This window comes from Mesoplodon densirostris, chromosome 10 (assembly GCF_025265405.1).
Source record: "Mesoplodon densirostris isolate mMesDen1 chromosome 10, mMesDen1 primary haplotype, whole genome shotgun sequence".
Classification (NCBI taxonomy): Eukaryota; Metazoa; Chordata; class Mammalia; order Artiodactyla; family Ziphiidae; genus Mesoplodon; species Mesoplodon densirostris.
In genome coordinates this window covers 61,313,241-61,335,839 of record NC_082670.1, presented here as the reverse complement: position 1 = coordinate 61,335,839, position 22,599 = coordinate 61,313,241, and the positions used below count along the sequence as shown (strand labels likewise).

The 22,599-nt window shown below is 44.6% G+C and overlaps 1 protein-coding gene across 1 annotated transcript in view; it reads right to left on the bottom strand.

Moving 5' to 3' along the window:
* Positions 1-22,599, bottom strand: part of ITGA9 (integrin subunit alpha 9) — a 363,172-nt gene that overhangs the window by 153,354 nt on the left and 187,219 nt on the right. Inside the window, exon 17 of the mRNA XM_060108991.1 lies at positions 5,514-5,590. Within this exon, the coding sequence (XP_059964974.1) occupies positions 5,514-5,590 (77 nt within the window). The remainder of the gene's footprint in view (positions 1-5,513; positions 5,591-22,599) is intronic.

Sequence of the window (22,599 nt, the reverse complement as noted above, 5' to 3'; positions counted from 1 at the left end):
TAACTGCCATAGTGTTTATTTCTCTTTTCTTTATCTTAATCACATGTGGTATATTCTTAGGTACTGTGAGTAGTCAGACAGATGAAACAAAACATAGTCGCATCATTTTACAAATGGAATTTTCAGTCCTGTTTAAAGAAACTAAACAGCTTCATCCCTATTCCTGGACATTTTGGAAATGGCGTGTTTTGGAACGAGGCTCAAGACCATTAAAGACTGTAGACTTTTAATTGCAGAGTTGGTTGTTTTAAGAGACAACAGGCCTGCCAGAATTCATGCTCTCTGGAGAGAAAAACAAAAACATCTGTGAGTCCCAGTCACAGACAGCATTTCCTGGCTTGATCCCTGGCCACTCGAGGTGACCCAATCACTCCCAGATATATTTCCCTCTGTTTTCTCAAGACAAAGGATCCTCAGTCTATGGGTACTTTGGCTGTTTCCCACCACAACACCTTGTACTGTGCTGTCTACCCTGTTGTCGGAGGGACTTTTCTCTGTTACCCCTTGGCTTCAACCTTATAGTAGAGTGGATGACAGCCAACAGGAGAGCTAGGCTCTAAAGATATCACGAAAGGCAAAAGTTCTGTCCAAATTGTCCTTTTGAAGTCCTTGGAGAGGCACCACGGTGGAGATCAACACAATATCTCTCGTAAGCCCAATCCTACCCAAGGTGCTCCTGCACTGAGACCAAGGGCAGCCACTCCATGGACCTGAGCCAGGGATCCAGGAACTGAGATGCTAGAGAGAGTAACTGACTCAAAACTCAAGCTGGACCGTACTTTCACTCAGTGGAATAGAGAACCCAATGACCCACACCATCTAAATCTCAATCCCCACCCCCACTCCTCTCTCCCTACCCCTTCAGTGTGCCTACCTGCATTCTTATTAGGTTAAATCCATTCATGCTACAATCCTGCTATACCTCCACTGGCTTCAGGATGAAACCCAAACTCATAGGTGTCTCACAATATAGTGTTTCTCTCTCTCTCTCTCTCTCTCATCTCTTACTGTGTTCTCCTGGCCTGTGTTCAGTATTTTGGCCATAAACATCTTTGCCACAAGCATTTTTGCAGCAAATATTTTTGCCACATAACTAATTGAGCATAAGGCAATTTTGCCATAAAAGATAAAAGAACTGGTTGATTTATATTACATAAATCTTAGCACTCGTAACACTTTACATGGTGACAAGGAGACAGGCAGTCTTAAAGCAGTGGATAACAACTACATATGTCGACTTGATTGGAAACATGGTGGTAAAACGTACTATGAAATAAGAGAGGGTAAAGCCAGACTGCATACTCTACTAGAAAATAATAACATATCAGTTTGCAAATCCTTAAGATATTTGAAGGTGGAGAGTTGAACCCACGTTTCCCATGAACTTCGGAACATCTATCAATGAACATGTGACAAGATGCCAGGAACACACAACAGTATAGAGGCTTTCACAACACAAAGCTCAGTTACAAATGTGCATCTCAGTATTTGGAAACTGATCCCTCTCTTAATGGAGGAAGAAATCTTAGCAAAAAAAGAAAAAGTGCGATGCTGAACGGGAAAACGAATCACATTTTAAATGTATTCAAATATTTTTATTTTGCAATAAAGTCTTTTAATCTTTGTTATTCATTTTTCATGTTTCATTATGTCCTGTTTAATGATGCTCTTTTATTTTTATCTTTTACAGGAGAATTGCCTTATAGCCAATTAGTTACATGGTGAAAATGCCTGCAGCAAAAACTCTTGCGGCAAAGCTGTTTACAGCAGAGAAGCTCATGGCAAAAATACCTCCTGACCGACTCCTTCACTCCAGATGCCTGCAGATCTGCATGGGAATCCTGCCCTCCACACCTCTGTGCCTCTGCTCACATTTTCCCTCTGCCCCGAATGTCTGGACACATTGCCTTTAATTCCTCCTCTTGGAAGCTATTCCAAGGCCCCATGATGACCCATCTACCTCTCTTCCAGCACTGACCAGGCACTGACAGCACCCAGCTGTCCTCTCCCACCACACTGGGCATCCTGGGAGAGCGGGGCCCACATTTCTTCCCTGACTTGAACAATAAAGAAATGTACATCCCATCCCTGGCAGTAATGAATCAAGAAAGTTACATGATAACCAAAACAGCTCACTTCTGGTTCAAGCTACCAAGTCTTCCTTTGTCAACCAAATTCAGACCTTAGCTTCCATGAGCAGTTTACTGACTGTGCCTTCTCTCTCTCTGTGCCTGGCTCTGTGCAAAGATCTGGAAAATTCAAAGTAATTTAAACCCTGGGCTTGGTTTTGTATCTCTACTTAGCCAATTACAAGTTAATGTTTCTCTGATGGCTCCCTTGGGGACATTTATGGGCCCAAGAGTATAATGAAGGTTTGTTTAATGGGGGATCCAGCTGAAAGGCTATTTTGAGAGACCAAGGGGCCTCCTGGGAAATAACTCATCCTAGGGAGATGCTCAGAGCTTTGGTCCAAGGACGTTACCTCGGAGATTTGGAAAATCTCCTCCCGCAATCTCTAGGTCTCATGTCTGAGTTGTAGGAAGATGGAATTGCAAGAAAGGCTGAAATAGTCCTGAAAATTATAAGGCACCAGGAAAGCGACACAGAGACCCTGTTCTTTACATGGTATAATAGATTGCGTTATGGTTCCAATTTTCACCCCTCCCTAAATTTGCCTCCTTTGCTGTATGACTGCAGTTCTCCTCACTAAAAGGGCACAAAATAATAGTTCCCAGTCCCTTGACTTTGAGACTGGTTATATGACTCGCTGTGACCAGTGGAATAAGGCTGAAGTAAGAACGCACCAGCTCTGAACCTAGGCCTTGAGAGTTATCGCATGTTTCTGCTTGCCCTCTTGCACCGGTGCCATGCCATGAGAAGAATACACCTAGGCTAGGACACTGGTTCCAGCAGGACTGTGAAAGACACATGAAGCAGGGCTGAACTGGGTCACCTGAGCCTAGTTGAGATGCACCTACCCTCTGTTGAACCCCAGATGCATAAGCAAGTCAACCAAGATCCAGTTGAATCCAGACTGGACCAGCCAACTCTCAGCTGAGCTGCAGTTCCGAGAGAATAAACGATTGCTGGTTTAAGCCACTGAGTTTTGCCTAGTTTGTTATACAGCACTTTCTTGTGGTTCTAGCTAGCTGATACATATGGGAGTCTGGGCCCTGGCCACCACACCAGTTGTTCCCATATTGTTGATTACTGGGTCCAGAGAATAGAACAGTCCTGAGAGGCCAGGGTAAGGCAGTGGAGGCAGCTTTAGGGAAAAGGTGCCTTACTGACCATGAGCCTCGGGTTTTATATTTTAACATATGAAGAGTACAATGCAATACAGATGGATTTGACCGTCCACTAATGGGCAGCAAGAACATCAGGACTCTTCTAATATTTAACCTTAGAGCAAGTGAACATTTTCCCAACACATGAAGTTTTCTACAATCCAAAATAAGTTTCCACCATTTACAGTCTGCCTCAAGATAAAACAAATCCACGTATTTTTGTTTCATGTTACTTTTCCCCTAAAACACTTTTTGGAAGACCTTTCTAAAACTAAAAGTCATGATCTGATAACTTATGAACCTTCTTTAGAATTGGTTTCTCTCATAATCCCAGGAGGTCCTTCTGACTAATGTTAAAACAATTCCAATACCCAGTTATCAGTTTGAAATAATTTTCTAAGCTTGGCACAACATGTGCTACTTTAATCTACTACACTAAGTCCTAAGTAAAAGTAATGCTAATTAATATTTAAGAGGTTTGGAAGAGCATCTGTGTGTATGTGGAAGGGCGGACAGGGGGCGGTTACGTCACCTTTCCCCCCATAAATGTAAACAAAAGAAAAAGAATCTTATGGGATATGGGGATATATGTATACGTATAGCTGATTCATTTTGTTATACAGCAGAAACTAACACACCATTGTAAAGCAATTATACTCCAATAAAGATATTAAAAAAAAGAATTCTTACTATTACTTTCCTTTGATGAATAACAGGTTATTTATCAACAGAAGTAAAGGTGTCCTAGTGTAGTTACTGGTTCGTGATGGGATATTTCTTTCATTCCACCCAAACTTAACTCTCACAGTTAAGACACACAGTATGGCATTTTAGAGGATACCTATCAACACTGATGACTGTTTCTGAGAAATGGTAATAAATAGCATGGAGGGCTTCCCTGGTGGCGCAGTGGTTGAGAGTCCGCCTGCCAATGCAGGGGACACGGGTTTGTGCCCCGGTCTGGGAAGATCCCACATGCCGCGGAGCAGCTAGGCCTGTGAGCCATGGCCGCTGAGCCTGCGCGTCCGGAACCTGTGCTCCGCAACGGGAGAGGCCACAACAGCGAGAGGCCCGCGTACCGGCAAAAAATAAATAAATAAATAAATAAATAAATAGCATGGAGGCTAAAACAATCTCTCAGAAGGAATTGTCTCGAAAGGAACCCATTCCCTGAAATGTGGTTAAATGACTCAGGACCAGCACCTTCAAGAAGTTTGAAATAACAGGTTGGCAGAGAGAAAACAGAAGGCCTTTACGGAAGGTTCACCTTTAGCTGAGGGTTCATGTTCTGTAGGAGGAAGCCCTGGTCCAGGAGACTGGCTGTCTGTCCCCTGGATCAGGACAGCTGCCCCTCTCCTCCACCTGCTCCTGCCACAGAACCATTATTTGTTGTTAAAGCACAACGCTTTAAGTGTGGGGAAAAAAATAAAAAGAACCTTTATAGTAGTTCCCGTATTCCTTTATGTAATAATAAACTGAATCATAGGGGTTGTCCCAAACAGTTAAATATTGGCAATTTCACATGGCTCAACTTAATACAATGAGTAAACCTAAAATACACCCCTCAGGACTTCCCTGGTGGCTCAGTGGTTAAGAATCCTCCTGCCAATGCAGGGGACACGTTTTTGAGCCCTGGTCCGGGAAGATCCCACATGCCACGGAGCAACTAAGCCCGTGAGCCACAACTTCTGAGCCTGCACTCTAGAGCCCGTGAGCCACAGCTACTGAGCCCATGTGCCACAACTACTGAAGCCCACATGCATAGAGCCCATGCTCCGCAACAAGAGAAGCCACCGCAATGAGAAGCCCGCGCACCGCAAGGAAGAGTAGTCCCCACTCGCCGCAACTAGAGAAAGCCTGCACGCAGCAACGAAGACCCAACGCAGCCGAAAATAAAATAAAATAATTAAAAAAACATTACATTAAGAATAAAATACACCCCCCAACACACACACACATCACCAATACTCAGGGAAATTAGAAATACAAAACTCTAATTGTGAGATATGTGAGACTACAAACAAAACAAAAACCAAACTATTCCCCCAAATAATACCTGTTGCTAAAATTACAGTATAATATACGTTTTCTTAAACTGCAACTTTTCGTTTTAAACCCACCTCTATTTACCCTCTTCGGTGGGGAAATCTGCACATGCAGACTTTGGGCCTGAAGTCAGGACAAACAGCTTCCCAGAACAAAGTCAAGAAGGGGGCACTGACTCACCTGGAGAGTAACAGGTGACCCTGAAGCTGCAGGTCGGCGGCACAGTCCTCAGATCGGCAATTCCTTTCAAACACAGTCTGTGAGGGAGACACAAGAGGAAGAGCAAAACAGGGTTAGTGGCAAATGAGTAAATAACAGCCAACCACTTCCTTCCAAATCAGTGGGAATTCTTCCCATGTGCCTGAGGCACAGTGAGGCCAAACAATACCAGAAGTCGGAGTTTGGAGCAGACAAAGGTTTACTGCAGGGCCCTGAAAGGAGTCGGCATCTCATGCCTTAAAAACCCTGAACTCCCTGAAAGCTTTCAGCAAAGCCCTTTTACAGGAAAGGTGAGGGAGGGGCGGGGTTAATTGTTGGAAGCTTCTTGGTGTCAGATCCGTTGTTCCTGAGGTCGGGTCACGATGTTCCTGTAAACGTCCACCAAACAAATGTTAGTCTCTGTTCTGACAAGAAGGGGCAAGATCCCAAGGCTCAACTTTCGCCCTCCGAGGTCCAGGCCCCGTTAAGAAGAATGCTCAACATCATTAATCATTAGATAAATGCAAATCAAAACTACAATGAGATATCATCTCACACCAGTCAGAATGGCCATCATCAAAAAGTCTAGAAACAATAAATGCTGGAGAGGGTGTGGAGAAAAGGGAACACTCTTGCACTGCTGGTGGGAATGTGAATTGGTACAGCCACTATGGAGAACAGTATGGAGGTTCCTTAAAAAACTACAAATAGAACTACCATATGACCCAGAAATACCACTACTGGGCATATACCCTGAGAAAACCATAATTCAAAAAGAGTCATGTACCAAAATGTTCATTGCAGCTCTATTTACAATAGCCCGGAGATGGAAGCAACCTAAGTGTCCATCATCAGATGAATGGATAAAGAAGATGTGGCACATATATACAATGGAATATTACTCAGCCATAAAAAGAGATGAAATTGAGCTATTTGTAATGAGGTGGATAGACCTAGAGTCTGTCATACAGAGTGAAGTAAGTCAGAAAGAGAAAGACAAATACCGTATGCTAACACATATATGTGGAATTTAAGAAAAAAAAATGTCATGAAGAACCTAGGGGTAAAACAGGAATAAAGACACAGACCTACTTGAGAATGGACTTGAGGATATGGGGAGGGGGAAGGGTAAGCTGTGACAAAGCGAGAGAGAGGCATGGACATATATACACTACCAAACGTAAGGTAGATAGATAGTGGGAAGCAGCCGCATAGCACAGGGTGTGGGATAGGGAGGGTGGGAGGGAGGGAGACGCAAGAGGGAAGGGACATGGGAACAGATGTATATGTATAACTGATTCACTTTTTTATAAAGCAGAAACTAACACACCATTGTGAAGCAATTATACTCCAATAAAGTTGTAAAAAAAAAAAAAGAAAAGAGGAGGGGTCCCTGCGCCGGCCAGTCACCCTGCCCAGGAGCGCCGGTCCAGCACCCAGCCCGAGTCCTCCAGCCAGTGCCCAGCCCGGCTGAGGAGACAGATCTCAGCTGGCGGCGCCCTCAGGGCCAGGTCCCCAGACCCCGCCCAGCCGTCATCGCTGAGGGAGCCAGGCGCCCAGGACCCAGCCGGCCCTCAGCCTCCTTAGGCCGCCCAACTCGGGGCCAGGTTCCGCCGACTGCGACCCAGGGTGACCACCGCCGCCATTAGGTCGCGGAGGTGGGCATGGGGGAGAGGTTCGCCGCTGCCTCAAGGCCGGGGCCCAGTGACAAGGGCTCTGGAGCCCTGCAGGACACAGCCCTCGGCCTGTTCCCGGGCCCCCAGCTCACCCGCCGGCGGAGGCCGAAGAGCCTGAAGCGCCCCGGGGAGAAGGTCGCGATCCGCCTGTCTCCACACTCTCCGCCGCGAGGACCGCTTCCCTGTTGACCCGGCGGAGTGGGACCTCTAACCTCTGCGCTCCGAGTCTCGCGCTAACGGCCGCGCGGCTGCCTGGCCCCTATTACAATTAGGGTAAGTCCCCCACCCCCATGGAGCCAGCTCCCACAGGGCGAGGGGCCCTCAGCAGTTAACAAGGAAACCCAAGTCAGGGGTGTGGCCTTGACCACAGAGGGCACCCCTTGTCTGATTCGTTTCTCAGGCTGCTCAAGTGCTTCTTCAAGTAGTTGTTTCAAGAAAGGTACACGGTAGGTGTTCTTCCCATCTTTGAGATGATCTTTAAATGCTCTCAGATCGGAATGAATAATAACCCATGTGAGTCAAGAACTCTTAGATTACAGTCTGGTCATTTCCCTCTACTGTCGTGGTGAGGCAGAAAATCCGTATTTGATATGGGTTCTGCCTGAACGAGGGGTTCATACTATAATTTTTAATTCCAAAGGGGAAAGTCAAAGGCAATTAGGCTCTGAGGCCAAGGGCACCACAGCCAACTGAAGGGATCCTGTCTCGGCGGGGCAGCCAGTAGCTATCAGGATGGAGTGTCCTTTCTCTAACCAAGGCTGGGCCTCCTGGGCCTCCAGGGCCTCCACGCAGTGCTGGGGCCTAAAGCTCACTATGCCACACCCAACATCTTTCCAGGGGGCTTGCAGCGTGTGCCTGAGCTGGGCCTACCTGTGGAGGGCAGCCAAATCAGGAGCGGCTCTGGGGAGGAGCTACAGTTTTCTTCTCTCTTTGGTACCCGGTGGGCTTGTCTGTCCTTTCCTCTGGTCTCAATCTCTCTGATGTCTCTAATCTGTGAACAGCAGGCTTCCTGAGTCCACACCGACAGAGACTCTTCACTAGTTAGATGTCTTTGATCACTTTGGTGGCATTTTGGAGAGGAGAGCCTGTGGCCGTTTTTCAGTTGTCATTTATTCACTATTCAACTTCTCTGTCATCACTACTCATATTTGTGGGTCCCCCTCTAACACATACAGAGAACATAGTTCCAGGTGATTCATTCTCCTCCCACAAGACAAGTCCAGGCAGCTTCTCTGAGTGTCCATGTGTACTCCAGCAAACGTGCTGGCCAACGAACAGTCTAGACCCAACCAGGCAGAGTAACTTTGCTTATGGAAATTCATATCCCTGTGTCACATTTCCAAAAGAATAATATGTCCCAGCCAACATTCCCTGCCATGAGTGTGGGGGAAAAACTCATGAAAGTCGTGAGCAAAAAAAGGACATTCCCATGTTCTTTTGGACAACACTGGGGGCAAAGAGAGAGCCAAATTTCCAGGAGATTTTAATAGGGGGCATTTGTGATTTATTTGCCACCTCAGTCAAGGAGAAAACAGGAATAAGTGGATGTGAGGTCTGCATGAATATCTCAGGTGGGAAAAGAAGGCTTTCCGGGGTTAGAAATGAGGAGAAACACCAAAGGTGACTTTACCGCCAAGCTGGTGAAACTTCAGGCTGAAGGGCCTTCACTGACAATGCTCCCACTGAGGCCTTGCACCTCACTTTCTATTCATGATGTTACTTGATTTTCCCCAAGAGAAGCTCTCCTCCCAAATCATATAAGCTTTAGGCTTCACTAAACCCAGCTCTGCCCCTGGCGACAGTCTTCTCTTTACAAGTGTTTCTCCCATTTTACAGGCAAGAAACAGTCTGACTTCCAGCCTTTGGAGGTGGGGTGCGGTGGGGTGGGGAGCAGGTGAGAACTGCCAAGGAGGAAGGGACCTACAGCCATCCCGTGGCACACATTCTGAAAAGATCAGGTGCCTGACCTCCTCAGCTCCATCACCCTGGCTCTCTTGTGCCAGCCACCCCTCAGCCTGGCCGTATAACTTCCCACCTCAGGGCCTCCCCACATGCCGAGCCCAAATGCCTCCACCGGGTTCACCTGGTATGTGTCTTCTCATCCTTCAATGAGCAAATCAAAACCACATCCCTGAGCCCCTGATGAGCTTGGGCTCTGTCATAAGTTCTTGTAGTTCATGTACTTTTCCTTCTAGCTCATCTCGATTGTAAGTAATTAATTTTATCATGATGCTCCAGGACTCTACTGGTCTTGTTCACCCCTGTGCCTGCTCTCAGACCCCAGCATGTAGAAGCTGCCACACTGGAGGACCCCACATGCTCTGAGAGATGGGGTGACCATTGGAACATGGGCCAATGAGAATATACTGCTCATCAACACCAAAGCTGTAGCCCCCCCAGCAAAGAACTGTTGCTCAGCTACAAGCTCTGTCCTTGGTCTGACTTTCCCTTGTACTCTGCTCTCTATTTCCTGTCCCTGAAACTAACTTCTCTAGCTGTTAAGTCCTCCAGTGCTGCTGAATTTCCAACAAAGGCAAGCACTGAGTCTGCCATACACACACTCACACACAAAAACTGGGTGTATATACACACATACACACACACACTCAGATACACATTAGTTGAGTGCTTACACTGACCAGCTAAAATTAAGCACAAACTATAGTGAGAAGATAAAGCACAAGCTTAGAAATCAGTCCAGGACTCAATTTCCACATTTACAAAATGAAAATAACAGCATTATTGACACTCTTGTTAATCCAGATTAGCATTTAGCTGGGAGTGGGAGTTTGTGGCTATTATGCTGTTCTTGTTTTCGGCATCACTGTTTACACCAGCAAATGTGCATCACTGTCTACACCAACAAATGTGAATGACAATGATGGATGTAAGAGTGAGGTAAGAGTGAGCTCCATGAGGACTCCCTAGTGGACAGTGCAGTACAAGACCATAGAGAGAGAATCAAAATGAATCTCTCTCTGTGTAGACGACTGTACTTTCTGAAAACCAATGCACGATGTCTCCCATTGCACTCTTTACAATGTGACTCTGAGATTCATCCCACAGAAAATGGAGTCAATACTCTACCCCTTGAATCTGGGTGGATTTGTGGCTACAGAGAAGTGGTGCTTTGCAATTTCCAAGCCTAGTCATCAAAAGTACTAGAGGTTCCTCTGAGTTCTCTTGGGGCATTTGCTCCTGGACTATAGCTACTACCCTACAAGGAAGCCATGGAGAGGCCCACGTGGAGAGAAACTGACCGGCAGCATCACCTCAAGGCCACAGAAGTCAGCCACCATGGAAATGGGTCCCCCAGCCCCACCAAGCTGCCATGATGTGGAGCAGAGATGAGCTGCTCTGACCAGGCCCTGCCAAATTTCAAATTCATGAACAAAATGAATGACTGCTGTTATTTTAGGCCACTACATTTTGGGATAGTTTATTTTAAAGAAATAGATTACTGGAATATTCCTCAACCTAATGGCCTCCCCTAACTTGGGTAATGGTGTGAACAAAAGTGGCTGTGCATTCCAAGCCTTGGCAAAGCCTTGGCTTAGGCAAGACCCTCCCCAGGCTGGGAATGAAGTTGTCTTATAGGTAAAATATCAAGACAGCAAGGAATCAAGAGACCTGTGTCATCCACCTTGGAGACTGAAGCTGAAACTCAGAGATCCTGCGCTTGGGACCTGGATTCGTCTCTCTGGGCAAGTGACAGTTTTGTTTCCTGAGGAACTGAAAAACATCTCTCTGGGGCAGAAGCGGGGGCAGAAGCGGGGGTAGTCTGAAGCCTCAGAATGCTAGCTGACAGCATAGTTTCCAGGAGCAAGTAAAAAATATCTCTCCTGTACAAAGTGGAAAGAGTACAGGTTCTCCCTGAAGCCAATGGGCCAAACTACCAATTTTCCAACTTCTCCTCTGCCTGCTTCTCCACATCTCCCTAACCCTCTGGGCAAACACAAGCTGCCTAAATCAGGCAAATCCCAACCCAGCTTGGAAGCAGTCTCTCCCACCTCCTTCCAGCCTCGACCTCTGACTGGAAAATCCCTGTCAATTTTTTTTTTTTTTTTAACCTGGAAGCAGCCATTCTGTAAAATGGAAACAGAGCTAAGAAGACATCATCTCTGAGGACGTCCCTGGTGGCACAGTGGTTAAGAATTTGCCTGCCAATGCAGGGTACACCGGTTCAAGCCCTGGTCCAGGAAGATCCCACATGCCGTGGAGCAACTAAGCCCGTGCGCCACAACTACTAAAGCCTGCATGTCCTAGAGCCCATGCTCTGCAACAAGAGAAGCCACCACAATGAGAAGCCCATGCACTGCAACGAAGAGTAGCCCCCGCTCGCTGCATCTAGAGAAAGCCCGCACACAGCAAAGAAGACCCAATGCAGCCAAAAATAAATAAATAAACTAAAAAAAAAAAAGAAGAAGATATCATCTCCGATTCCTCTCTGTTTACAGGAGATTAAACTCCTTCTCTCAGGAGACGACTGTTTCCTGCCTTGGGCTTTGCAGTCTGGACACTCAGTGGCCTCCCCAGCCTCATGGACTACATTTCCATGCTGGCTCCTTCCACACCCTAGTCTTCATCTCAGCTTTCCCTGGAGAATACACTTTTCTTTTTGAAATCCTTTCTCCAGCTTCTCCTCCAATCCTTTCTCTACTTGTTTCAGAGTAAGGTTGGCAGATTTTTCTGTAAAGGGCCAGACAGTAAATATTTTCAGCCTTGAGGGCCAGATGGTCTCAGCTACAACTGCTCAGCTCTGTTGCTAGAGCAACAGCAGACATATGTAAAGGAATGGCCATGGTTGTGTCTCAGTAAAACTTTATTTATAAAAACAGTCAGCAGGCTAGATTTGGCCAGCAGACTGTAGTTTGCCCATTCCTGTTCTAGAATATTTGGATACTTGTTTCCTCATTCCCTTTAGGCCAGGGGGGTTGGGGGGAGGGTAGAAGACAATAAATTCAGTGCAATTTACATTTTGCTCTGAACCAGAGCACAGAGGCTGGAGTTGGCTGTGTTTTTCTTACAAAGCTGTGGCTACCAAGGCCAGAACAACCTTGGGTGCGTGTGAGTGCTCAATGGCTGCCCTGGCCAAGGCTGACTTCAGAAGAGCAGTCGCCCAGGTGCTCAGGCCTTGGAGGGCCCATTTTCTCCCACCCAAATCTACAGTGGAAAAATCTGCACTGATCTAGCAGGAAGTAGGATTCTTAGTCTATTCCAGCTGTCATGTTCAGAGGAGGATCAGTTTCTTGAATTTGGTGATATTAGCTTAAAAAATATATAAATCATTGATGTAGGATAGACACTGTTTATAGGGTTGCCATGGCAAACCGGTCCCATGCTGAGACCTGAGAAAATAGGACAATTGGATTGGGTGGGAATTAATGCTTTTCAAATCCCAGCCCAAGGCTGTTTGTAAACTAAAATGAGCGAGACATTTCCTGATGGGCGATCTGACTTTGCAGAAGGTCTCTGCCTGGACAACAGGAGGGACATTTCTGAACTGCTGTTCCTCCCATCGTCCCACATAAGTTCCCAGAGGCCCCAGCCATAGGTAGTTCATGCCTGCAGCTCCCAGCACCTAGCATAGTATTAAACATGTGTGTGTGTGTGTGTGTGTGTGTGTGTAAATGCCATGACCTGAGTGTAAGAGGTTTCTCCGTCCCAATTCCATTTTAATGCTTTTTCCAGAATGCAAAATTGTCCTTAATGTGGCACATTAAAGACCTCATTCCTGGGTGGTCCCAGGAATTTCAGCTCTATTGAGTCTTATACCCAAATGAAGGAAGGAAGAGTCTCATAGCTTGGTATTTAAAATCAGGTCACAGGCTTCCCTGCTGGCGCAGTCGTTAAGAATCCACCTGCCAATGCAGGGGTTATGGTTTCGAGCCCTGGTCCGGGAAGATCCCACATGCCGCGGAGCAGCTAAGCCCGTGCGCCACAACTACTGAAGCCCGCATGCCTAGAGCCCGTGCTTCGCAACAAGAGAAGCCACCGCAATGAGAAGCCCGTGCACTGCAACAAAGAGTAGCCCCACTCACTGCAACTAGAGAAAGTCTGCACACAGCAACGAAGACCCAACGCAGCCAAAAATAATAAATAAATAAATAAATAATAAACAAATAAAATCAGGTCATGCAGACAGACTTGCTTTCTAAAGAATAGCACGTCCACAAGAATAAATGAAAGACAAATACTTTGTAAAATTAAAGCTGAGAAATTCCTTCTATCTCAGGGTCTGTATAAATTGTCCTTTCAGATTTTGAAATCATGGGAGGAGTCCAGTTGGTTTCCCTCTAAACAACAAACATGGTACTGATTTTGCTTCATGTCCCCCATGGAAAAACTGGAAGTGATAAATGCTTCTGTCTTTTGGGTATCCCTTGGTTTACCCCATGGCCCTGTGATTCGGAGAACAGCCCCCACTGCCTGAAGGCAACATTTTGAAGATCTAGTTCAATCCCTATGAAGAACTGAGTGGGAGGAGGAGCTGCTCAGGGAGGTCCTGCCCACCTGGGCCTGCACCTGGCCTCTGGACCCTCCCAGTGTCCTTTCCAGGTCTGCCTGAGACTTGGTGGCTTTTTGCAGGCCATATTTCAAGTCCCTCTACAACCTCAGCCATCAACTCTCCTCAAGGGATCTCCTGCCTTCCAGAACCAAAATTTCCTTCTTTTTTTTTTTCTTTTTTAAAAATAAATTTATTTATTTATTTTTGGCTGTGTTGGGTCTTCATTGCTGCGTTTGGGCTTTCTCTAGTTGTAGCAAGTGGGGGCTACTCTTTCGTTGCAGTGCACAGCCTTCTCATTGCAGTGGCTTCTCTTATTGCGGAGCATGGGCTCTAGGCGTGAGGGCTTCAGTAGTTGTGGCATGCCGGCTCAGTAGCTGTGGCTCATGGGCTCTAGAGCGCAGGCTCAGTAGTTGTGGCACACAGGCTTAGTTGCTCCGCGGCATGTGGGATCTTCCCGGACCAGGGCTCGAACCTGTGTCCCCTGCATTGGCAGGTGGATTCTTAACCACTGCGCCACCAGGGAAGCCCCAGAATTTCTTTCATTTCTTCTTTTTTTTTAAAGTGCCAGAGTTTCTTTGCCTTGATTTTTACCCTGGAATAGTTTGTGTTCTTTGTTTATTTATTTATTTTTTTAAGAAAAGGTTGCTGTTAGTCACAAGAGGCAGAAAACAGAACCAACGAGTTCAAAAAAAGGGGCTGGTGCTGTCAGAGAAAAGGAAGAGTATTCTAGCATGCTTCTTTTTTTTTTAAATTTGGCTGCACTGGGTCTTTGTTGTAGCACACGGGATCTTTAGTTGTGGCATGTGGGCTCCTTTAGTTGCGGCACGTGGTATCTAGTTCCCTGACCAGGGATGGAACCCGGACCCCCTGCATTGGGAGCACGAAGCCTTAACCACTGGACCACCAGGGAAGTCCCTAGCCATGCTTCTAAAAGCTGCTGAGTCAGACGTAGTCAGGCAACCGGGAGTGAGAAAGATGGCTTCAAACTGGAGAGGACGCCAGGGGGACCTCTCCCTCCCCTCCTCTCCTCTGCAAGAACATCATGTGAATGGGCTCTAGGTAGCATTTCAAGTAGCAAGAGCCTGGCCTTTGACTTCCTGAATCATCTCAAAAGATACCAACAGAGAAGCTAAGATTTCTTCCCCAGCTAGAGACTATCCACTGGATGTGCACCCTCGCTTGTTTACACACACACTCCATGTGCTTGTGCAGGAGGTTTTTAATAAAGCAGGACAATGTAGAAGAAAATTCAACAGGCTGAAGATTTGGAGGAAAACCACTATTTTCTTCTGAAAAGAGTTTTGGAGGACCAGAACACATTCTTTCCAGAAACTGCAAAGATAACGGTTGTAATTCAGTTTGCTAATATTTTGTTAAGGATTTTTGCATCTATGTTCATCAGCGATATTGGCCTATAATTTTCTTTCTTGGGTGTTGTTCTTGTCTGGTTTGGGATTAGGGTAATGCTGGCCTCGTAAAATGAGTTAGGATGTGTTCCCTTCTCTTTGATTTGTTTTGGAAGAGTTTGATAAGGATAGGTATTAAATCTTCTTTGAATATAAAAAAAAAGAAATAAAGAATCCCATGCTGCGGGAGTTCCCTAGTGGTCCAGTGGTTAGGACTTGGCGCTTTCACTGCCGTGGCCTGGGTTCAATCCCTGGTTAGAGAACTAAGATCTCGCATGCCGCATAGTGGGGCCAAAAAAAAAAAAAAAGAATCTCATGCTAAAAAAAAATTGCAAAGATAAAGTATAACACTGAAGAAGAAATTGTAAAAATTCAACAGGTGACTACAAGTACAGCCCAGCCTTTGATAGTAGATGTAACCTCTCCTTTGCTCTTTGGATTAACCTTGACGGGAAGCCTGAGAAACAGATATAGCCAGACTTCTGTGGTCAGTAATGTTGAACTATGTACTTGTTTTCCTCACCTGTACTTGAAAGTGGATGGTTTTCACAGGTGTTTCACCATGGTGCCCTTTCTGAGAAGATTAGCCAGAGGCTGATGCCAAATAGCTGATGCCTATAAAAGTAGGACTGATCAGGCTGAAATAGGGAGGGGGCTGGACACCTCCTCCTCTAACACCCCTTCTCCTCCACTGCACCAACCTGCTCCCTTGAATCCAGGTGTGTGCTCTGGAACCCGCAGGTTGGATGGTCTCTGAGACCTGTCCGGCTCTGAGGTCTGGAGTTACTCTGCTCTCTCCTCCCTGCCAACCCCTCAGCTTTCCATCCTTCTGCAGAGACTTTACATATGATAATGAAAATCAACCTTAGAGCTGTAAATAATGGCATTTTAAGCTGGCTGGGCACCTCAGCCAGGAAAGCATTACCTAATGTCCAGGCTGAACAAACACTGAGTCTTTGTGGGCACGGGGCTGGCATCCCACACACCCAGGCACTGAGGGGTCGGGGTGGGAGGTCCAGATGGTGATGGTTTCCAGCACAATGGAGGTTCAGATTTTATGGCTTCAACATAGTAAAACGTTAATATTAGAATAAAACAGTTCACCTATCCCTTAAAAGATGACAAAGTGAGTATTCTCAGCATAGCCAGTGCCTTTCCTCTCATCAGCTGTGTCTCCTCCATCTTGATCTTCAAAATAACAGACTCACACATGCACAAATGTACTGTGGAGTAGGTAAGTCACCCTAAATCACATACCTTGCTCTCCTGCCTGGGAGGAATTCTTAGAGAGTTCATGGAGCACATTTCTTTTAATTATACAGCTTTGCTGAATCTGCAGTGAAGAAATTCTGATAAGACGTCCAACGTCTGCAGGAGGACCTAGCCTTGTGCTCTTTCAGAAGGGCCCTTTCCACTGAGATAGGTTTACTGAGCATCCTCTATGAGCCAGGCAGTGCCAAGCATTGGGGGTCAACAGCAAAAATCAAGGTGTTACCTGGTCTGGGCCCTTATCTGGAGGCTCTTGGGGAAAATCTGCTTTCAGGCCTACTCAGGTTGTTTGCGGAATTTACTGCCCCGTGGTTGTAGGACTGAGGTCCCCATTTCCATGCTGACATTCACCAGGGAGCCTCTCTTAGCTCCTCAAGGTTGTCTGCATTCCTTGTCAAGTTGCACCACCGTCTTCAAAGCCAGCAATGGCAGGTCAAGTCCTTCTCAAGCTTCAGATCTCTCTGACTTCCTATTCTTCCTCCTTCCTTCTGCCTCCAGCTGGAGAAAGATTGGGCCCATCTGGATAATCCAGGATACTCTCCCTAGTGTAAAGCCCATAACCTTAGTTACAACTGCAAAGTCCTTCCCTTTGCCATGTGATACATTATATTCACAGGTTCCAGGAATGAGGGTGTAGACATCTTTGGGGGCCATTCTGTCTACCACAGTGGGTGGCCGGGAAGTCCAGCCCCAGCCAGGTCTCTTTGGGGGCCTCCTGAGGAAGGCTGAGAGCAGTTATTTCCAAAGCTCTACTCTGTGTATAGGGTTTGAAGCCAGGGCCTCTGTCATAGCCATTGGTAAGCTCACCTGTAGGAGAAACATTAGGGCCCCAATGACAGCCTTCCTGCTTTCCCAGCACACAGGCCAGCCAGAACTTTCCAGGACTGTTTCATTTCATTCCATACTCTTTCAGCAGCTGAGACCCACTAGGAACTGATGATGAGTCAACTCTCTGAGTGTTATCAGACAGAACCTTCATGAACTGACCTGCAAGACCTTCCTGGGGCTGCTGTGAGAGCCCCTAACTGGCCCCCCAGTCCAGGCAGACCATCTCAAGAAGATGTGATGGTCTCCTGTCCCCTACCAGTTCAATCAAGTCCAACTCCCTGGTCAGTGAACAAGTGGTCTTAGACTGTCTGACTGTACCTCTAGCCCTAATGGCCCCTCTCCTCCTCACTAGATGTTCAGCCACATGGAAGACCATTAGCATCCATCACGCCCTCCTCCTTCTCTGTTGGTCAAAGCCCTCCAGCCCCAAGTATCCAAATCCTACTTCTTCCATGAGGCTCCAGCCAATTCTCCCTTCTCCAGAGAGCATCTCCTTACCCTCAGCTGGAAGAGGTCTCCGGAGTGAAATTCACACACACTAGTCTGAATCTCACTTTCTGCTCTGTATAAGTTATTCCTGTACAGTCTCTAAGTCTACTAAGGCAGCAATGTTTCATTTATCTTTTTATCCACATCTTACGTGTAGCAGACACTCAATTAGCTGAATTGCTCTTAGATTTATAGTCCTTTTAAATTACTCTTCTGGCTAATGGATAAAACACTTTGTTGTTGTTATACCTGTACCAAATATTTCTTGAGGCAAGAGAGGCAGGTCTCTGCTTTCCTTAAATTTTTAAGGTGAAACGTGCATTCATCAGGCTGTACGTCCTACAGAGGTTGTAGCATTAGAGCTATAATATTCTCCAAGTGCCCAGAATCCCAATTGGTCCTCAGCAACAGTGGCAACCCCACTATTCACTCATACAGCCTGGCACCCACCCTGAAGCCCATTTTCTCCCAAGGCTGCTCTTCACCCGGCAGAGGGAAGGCTTGGCCTCTTGCCTGCCTCACTCACTCCCACTCTCTGCCAAAAGCCTGGGATCCATCAATAAGCCTGTACTTAACATGCTCTAACCCTTAGCCAGACTCATCAAGAAAAGAAGTGAGAGGATGCAAATCAATAAAATTAGAAATGAAAAAGGAGAAATCACAACTGACCCCACAGAAATACAAAGGATTATAAGAGACTACTACAAACAACTATATGCCAATAAAATGGACAACCATGAAGAAATGGACAAATTCTTGGAAAGGTACAATTTTCCAAGACTGAACCAGGAAGAATTAGAAAATATAAACAGACCTATCACAAGTAATGAAAGTGAAACTGTAATTAAAAATCTTCCAACAAACAAAAGCCCAGGACCAGATGGCTTCACGGGTGAATTCCATAAAACATGTAGAGAAGAGCTAACAACGATCCTTCTCAAACTCTTCCAAAAATTTGCAGAGGGAGGAACACTCCCAAATTAATTCTACAAAGCCACCATCACCCTGATACCAAAACCAGAAAAAGATATCACAAAAAAAATTATAGACCAATATTCACTGATGAACACAGATGCAAAAACCCTGAACAAAATACTAGCAAACAGAGTCCAACAACATGTTAAAAAGATCATACACCATGATCAAGTGGGATTTATCCCAGGGACGCAAGGATTCTTCAATATATGCAAATCAATCAATATGATACACCATATTAACAAATTAAGGAATAAAAAACATAAGATCATCTCAATAGATGCAGAAAAAGCTTCTGACAAAATTCAACACCCATTTATGATGAATACTCTCCAGAAAATGGGCATAGAGGGAACCTACCTCAACATAACAAAGTCTATATATGACAAACCCACAGCAAACATCGTTCTCAATGGTGAAAAACTGAAAGCATTTCCTCTAAGATCAGGAGCAAGACAAGGATGTCCACTCTCATCACTCTTATTCACAATAGTGTGGAAGTCCTAGTCATGGCAATCAGAGAAGAAAAAGAAATAAAAGGAATACAAATTGGAAAAGAGAAGTAAAACTGTCACTGCAGATGACATGATGCTATACACAGAAAATCCTAAAGATGCCACCAGAAAACTACTAGAACTAATCAATGAATTTGATAAGGTTGCAGGATACAAAATTAATGCACAGAAATCTCTGGCATTCCTATATACTAACAATGAAAATCAGAAAGAAAAATTAAGGAAATAATCCCATTTACCGTCACAACAAAAAGAATACCTAGGAATAAACCTACCTAAGGAGGCAAAAGACTTGTATTCAGAAAACTATAAAACACTGATGAAAGAAATCAAAGATGACATAAACAGATGGAGAAATATACCATGTTCTTGGATTGGAAGAAGCAATATTGTGGAAATGATTATACTACCCAAAGCAATCTACAGATTCAATGCAATCTCTATCAAACTACCAATGGCATTCTTCACAGAATTAGAACAAAAAATTTTTACAATTCGTATGGAAACACATAAGAGCCCGAATAGCCAAAGCAATCTTACGAAAGAAAAACAGAGCTGGAGGAATCAGGCTCCCTGACTTCAGACTATACTACAAAGCTACAGTAATCAAGACACTATGGTACTGGCACAATAACAGAAATATAGATCAATGGAACAGGATAGAAAGCCCAGAGATAAACCCATGCACACATGGTCATCTAATTTACAACAAAGGAGGCAAGAATATACAATGGAGAAAAGACAGCCTCTTCAATAAGTGGTGCTGGGAAAACTGGACAGCTACATGTAAAAGAATGAAATTAGAACACTACCTAACACCATACATAAAAATAAACCCCAAATGGATTAAGACCTAAATATAAGGCCAGATACTATAAAACTCTTAGAGGAAAACATAGGCTGAACACTCTCTAACATAAATCTCAGCAAGATCTTTTTTGACCCACCTCTTAATGAAAATAAAAACAAAAATAAATAAATGGGACCTAATTAAACTTAAAAGCTTTTGCACAGCAAAGGAAACCATAAACAAGATGAAAAGACAACCCTCAGAATGGGAGAAAATATTTGCAAATGAAACAACTGACAAAGGATTAATCTCTAAAATACACAAACAGCTCATGGAGCTCAATATCAAAAAAACAACCCAATTAAAAAACGGGCAGAAGACCTAAACAGACATTTCACCAAAGAAGACATACAGATGGCCAAGAAGCACATGAAAATATGCTCAACATCACTACGTATTAGAGAAATGCAAATCAAAGCTTCAATGAGGTATCACTTCACACCAGTAAGAATGGCCATTATCAAAAAATCTAGAAACAATAAATGCTGGAAAGGGTGTGGTGAAAAGGGAACCCTCCTGCACTGTTGGTGGGAATGTAAATTGATACAACAACCATGGAGAACAGTATGGACGTTCCTTACAAAACTAAAAATAGAACTACCATATGACCCAGCAATCTCACTACTGGGCACATACCCTGAGAAAACCATAATTCAAAGAAAGCATATACCACAATGTTCATTGCAGCACTATTTACAATAGCCAGGACATGGAAGCAACCTAAATGTCCATGGACAGATGAATGGATAAAGAAGACGTGGCACATATATACAATGGAATATTACTCAGCCATAAAAAGAAACGAAATTGAGTTATTTGTAGTGAGGTGGATGGACCTAGAGTCTATCATACAGAGTGAAGTAAGTCAGAAAAAGAAAAACAAATACCATATGCTAACGCATATGTATGGAATCTAAAAAAAAAAAGGTACTGATGAACCTAGTGGCAGGGCAGAAATAAAGACGTAGACACAGAGAATGGACTTGAGGACATGGGGTGGGAGCAGGAAGCTGGGGCAAAGTGAGAGTAGCATGGACATATATACACTACCAAATGTAAAACAGATAGGTAGTGGGAAGCAGCAGCATAGCACAGGGAGATCAGCTCGGTGCTTTGCGACGACCTAGAGGGGTGGGATAGGGAGAGTGGGAGGGAGGCTCAAGAGGGAGGGGATATGGGGATATACGTATGCATATGGCTGATTTACTTTGTTGTACAACAGAAACTAACACAGCATTGTGAAGAAATTATACTCCAATAAAGATGTATAAAAAATAAAAATAAATTTAAAAAATTTAAAAAAACATCCTCTAGTCACTGACTCCATGTTATATACACTGTGCAGCTATTCCACCTGAACTAGACCACCAATGGGGGCAGACCCTGACTCTAAAAGATCGCCAGAATTTAACCCACTCTATTGCACAGCCCTATGTACCAACACGGGCTTTTAGTGCCTTTTAGTTGACGAGACTAAGGCACTTAAATCCTAAAGTTACCTGACAAAATGAAGAGTTTCAATGAGTTTATTCCTTCCTAGGAAAGAGGTTAGATGCTCTTTGTGGACCTGTCACATAACATACAAGTTAAAAATCAGCTCTGCTTCCTAGAGTGGGCCTAGCTCTCAGAATCTTTCCCTTAAATTAAGCCAACATCTGGAAGACACATGGAGAAAGATCATTAAATTATCTTTTTTTTTGCCATAATCAGGAAAAGGAGTAAAGCAAGGATCATTCTCCCAGAATTTTTCTCAGGCTCCTGGACAATCTTCTCAATCTAAGGACAATATTTTTCTTTCATTTTATTTTCAACCAAAGAAATCACATGGTTAAAATAATAACCTCCTGCCACACACCTTCATATACTGAGTCCTCCTCTCAAGAGGAACCACTCTTACCCATGTCCATTTATGTTTCTTTTGATGATTATTTCCATATCTCTAGAAAATATATTGATACTACTTCTTGATTTATCAGATTTAGACATTATCTCACTGAACTCCTTCCATGATAGACAAGAATTGAACTCACCTACATGAAGGCCCCCTCCCACCATCCACCTTCCTAATGTTGACAAGCAAATCGTTACTCTCAGCTCCTCCGCTGCACTGGTTCTCAAATGTTAGCTGCATCAGAATTACCTGATCAGCTTGTTAGAACTCAGATTGCTGGGACCCACCCATGAGTTTCTGATTAAAGGGTCTGGGGTGGGGCCCAAGAATTTTCATTTCTGACAACATCCCAAGGGAGTTTGATGTTGCTGGTTCAGCGACCACATTTTATGAAGCACTGCTCTACTGGTAACCTCTGCAATTTTAAGTAATCACAACTTTTTCTTGTTTCATCAAGTTTTACAATATCTCTTGGCTCGCCAATTTAAAAGATTAAGACATTAAAACAACTTGTTTTGTTCTATTTTAAACTCTATACAGTAAAATTAAAGACATTTACACTATGTACTATAACCGTAACTGATTTGGCTTGACTGTAAATACTAACAACCAATAAATCATGTTGTCATTATGGCCTCTTGATTACTGTTCACAGCAGAGC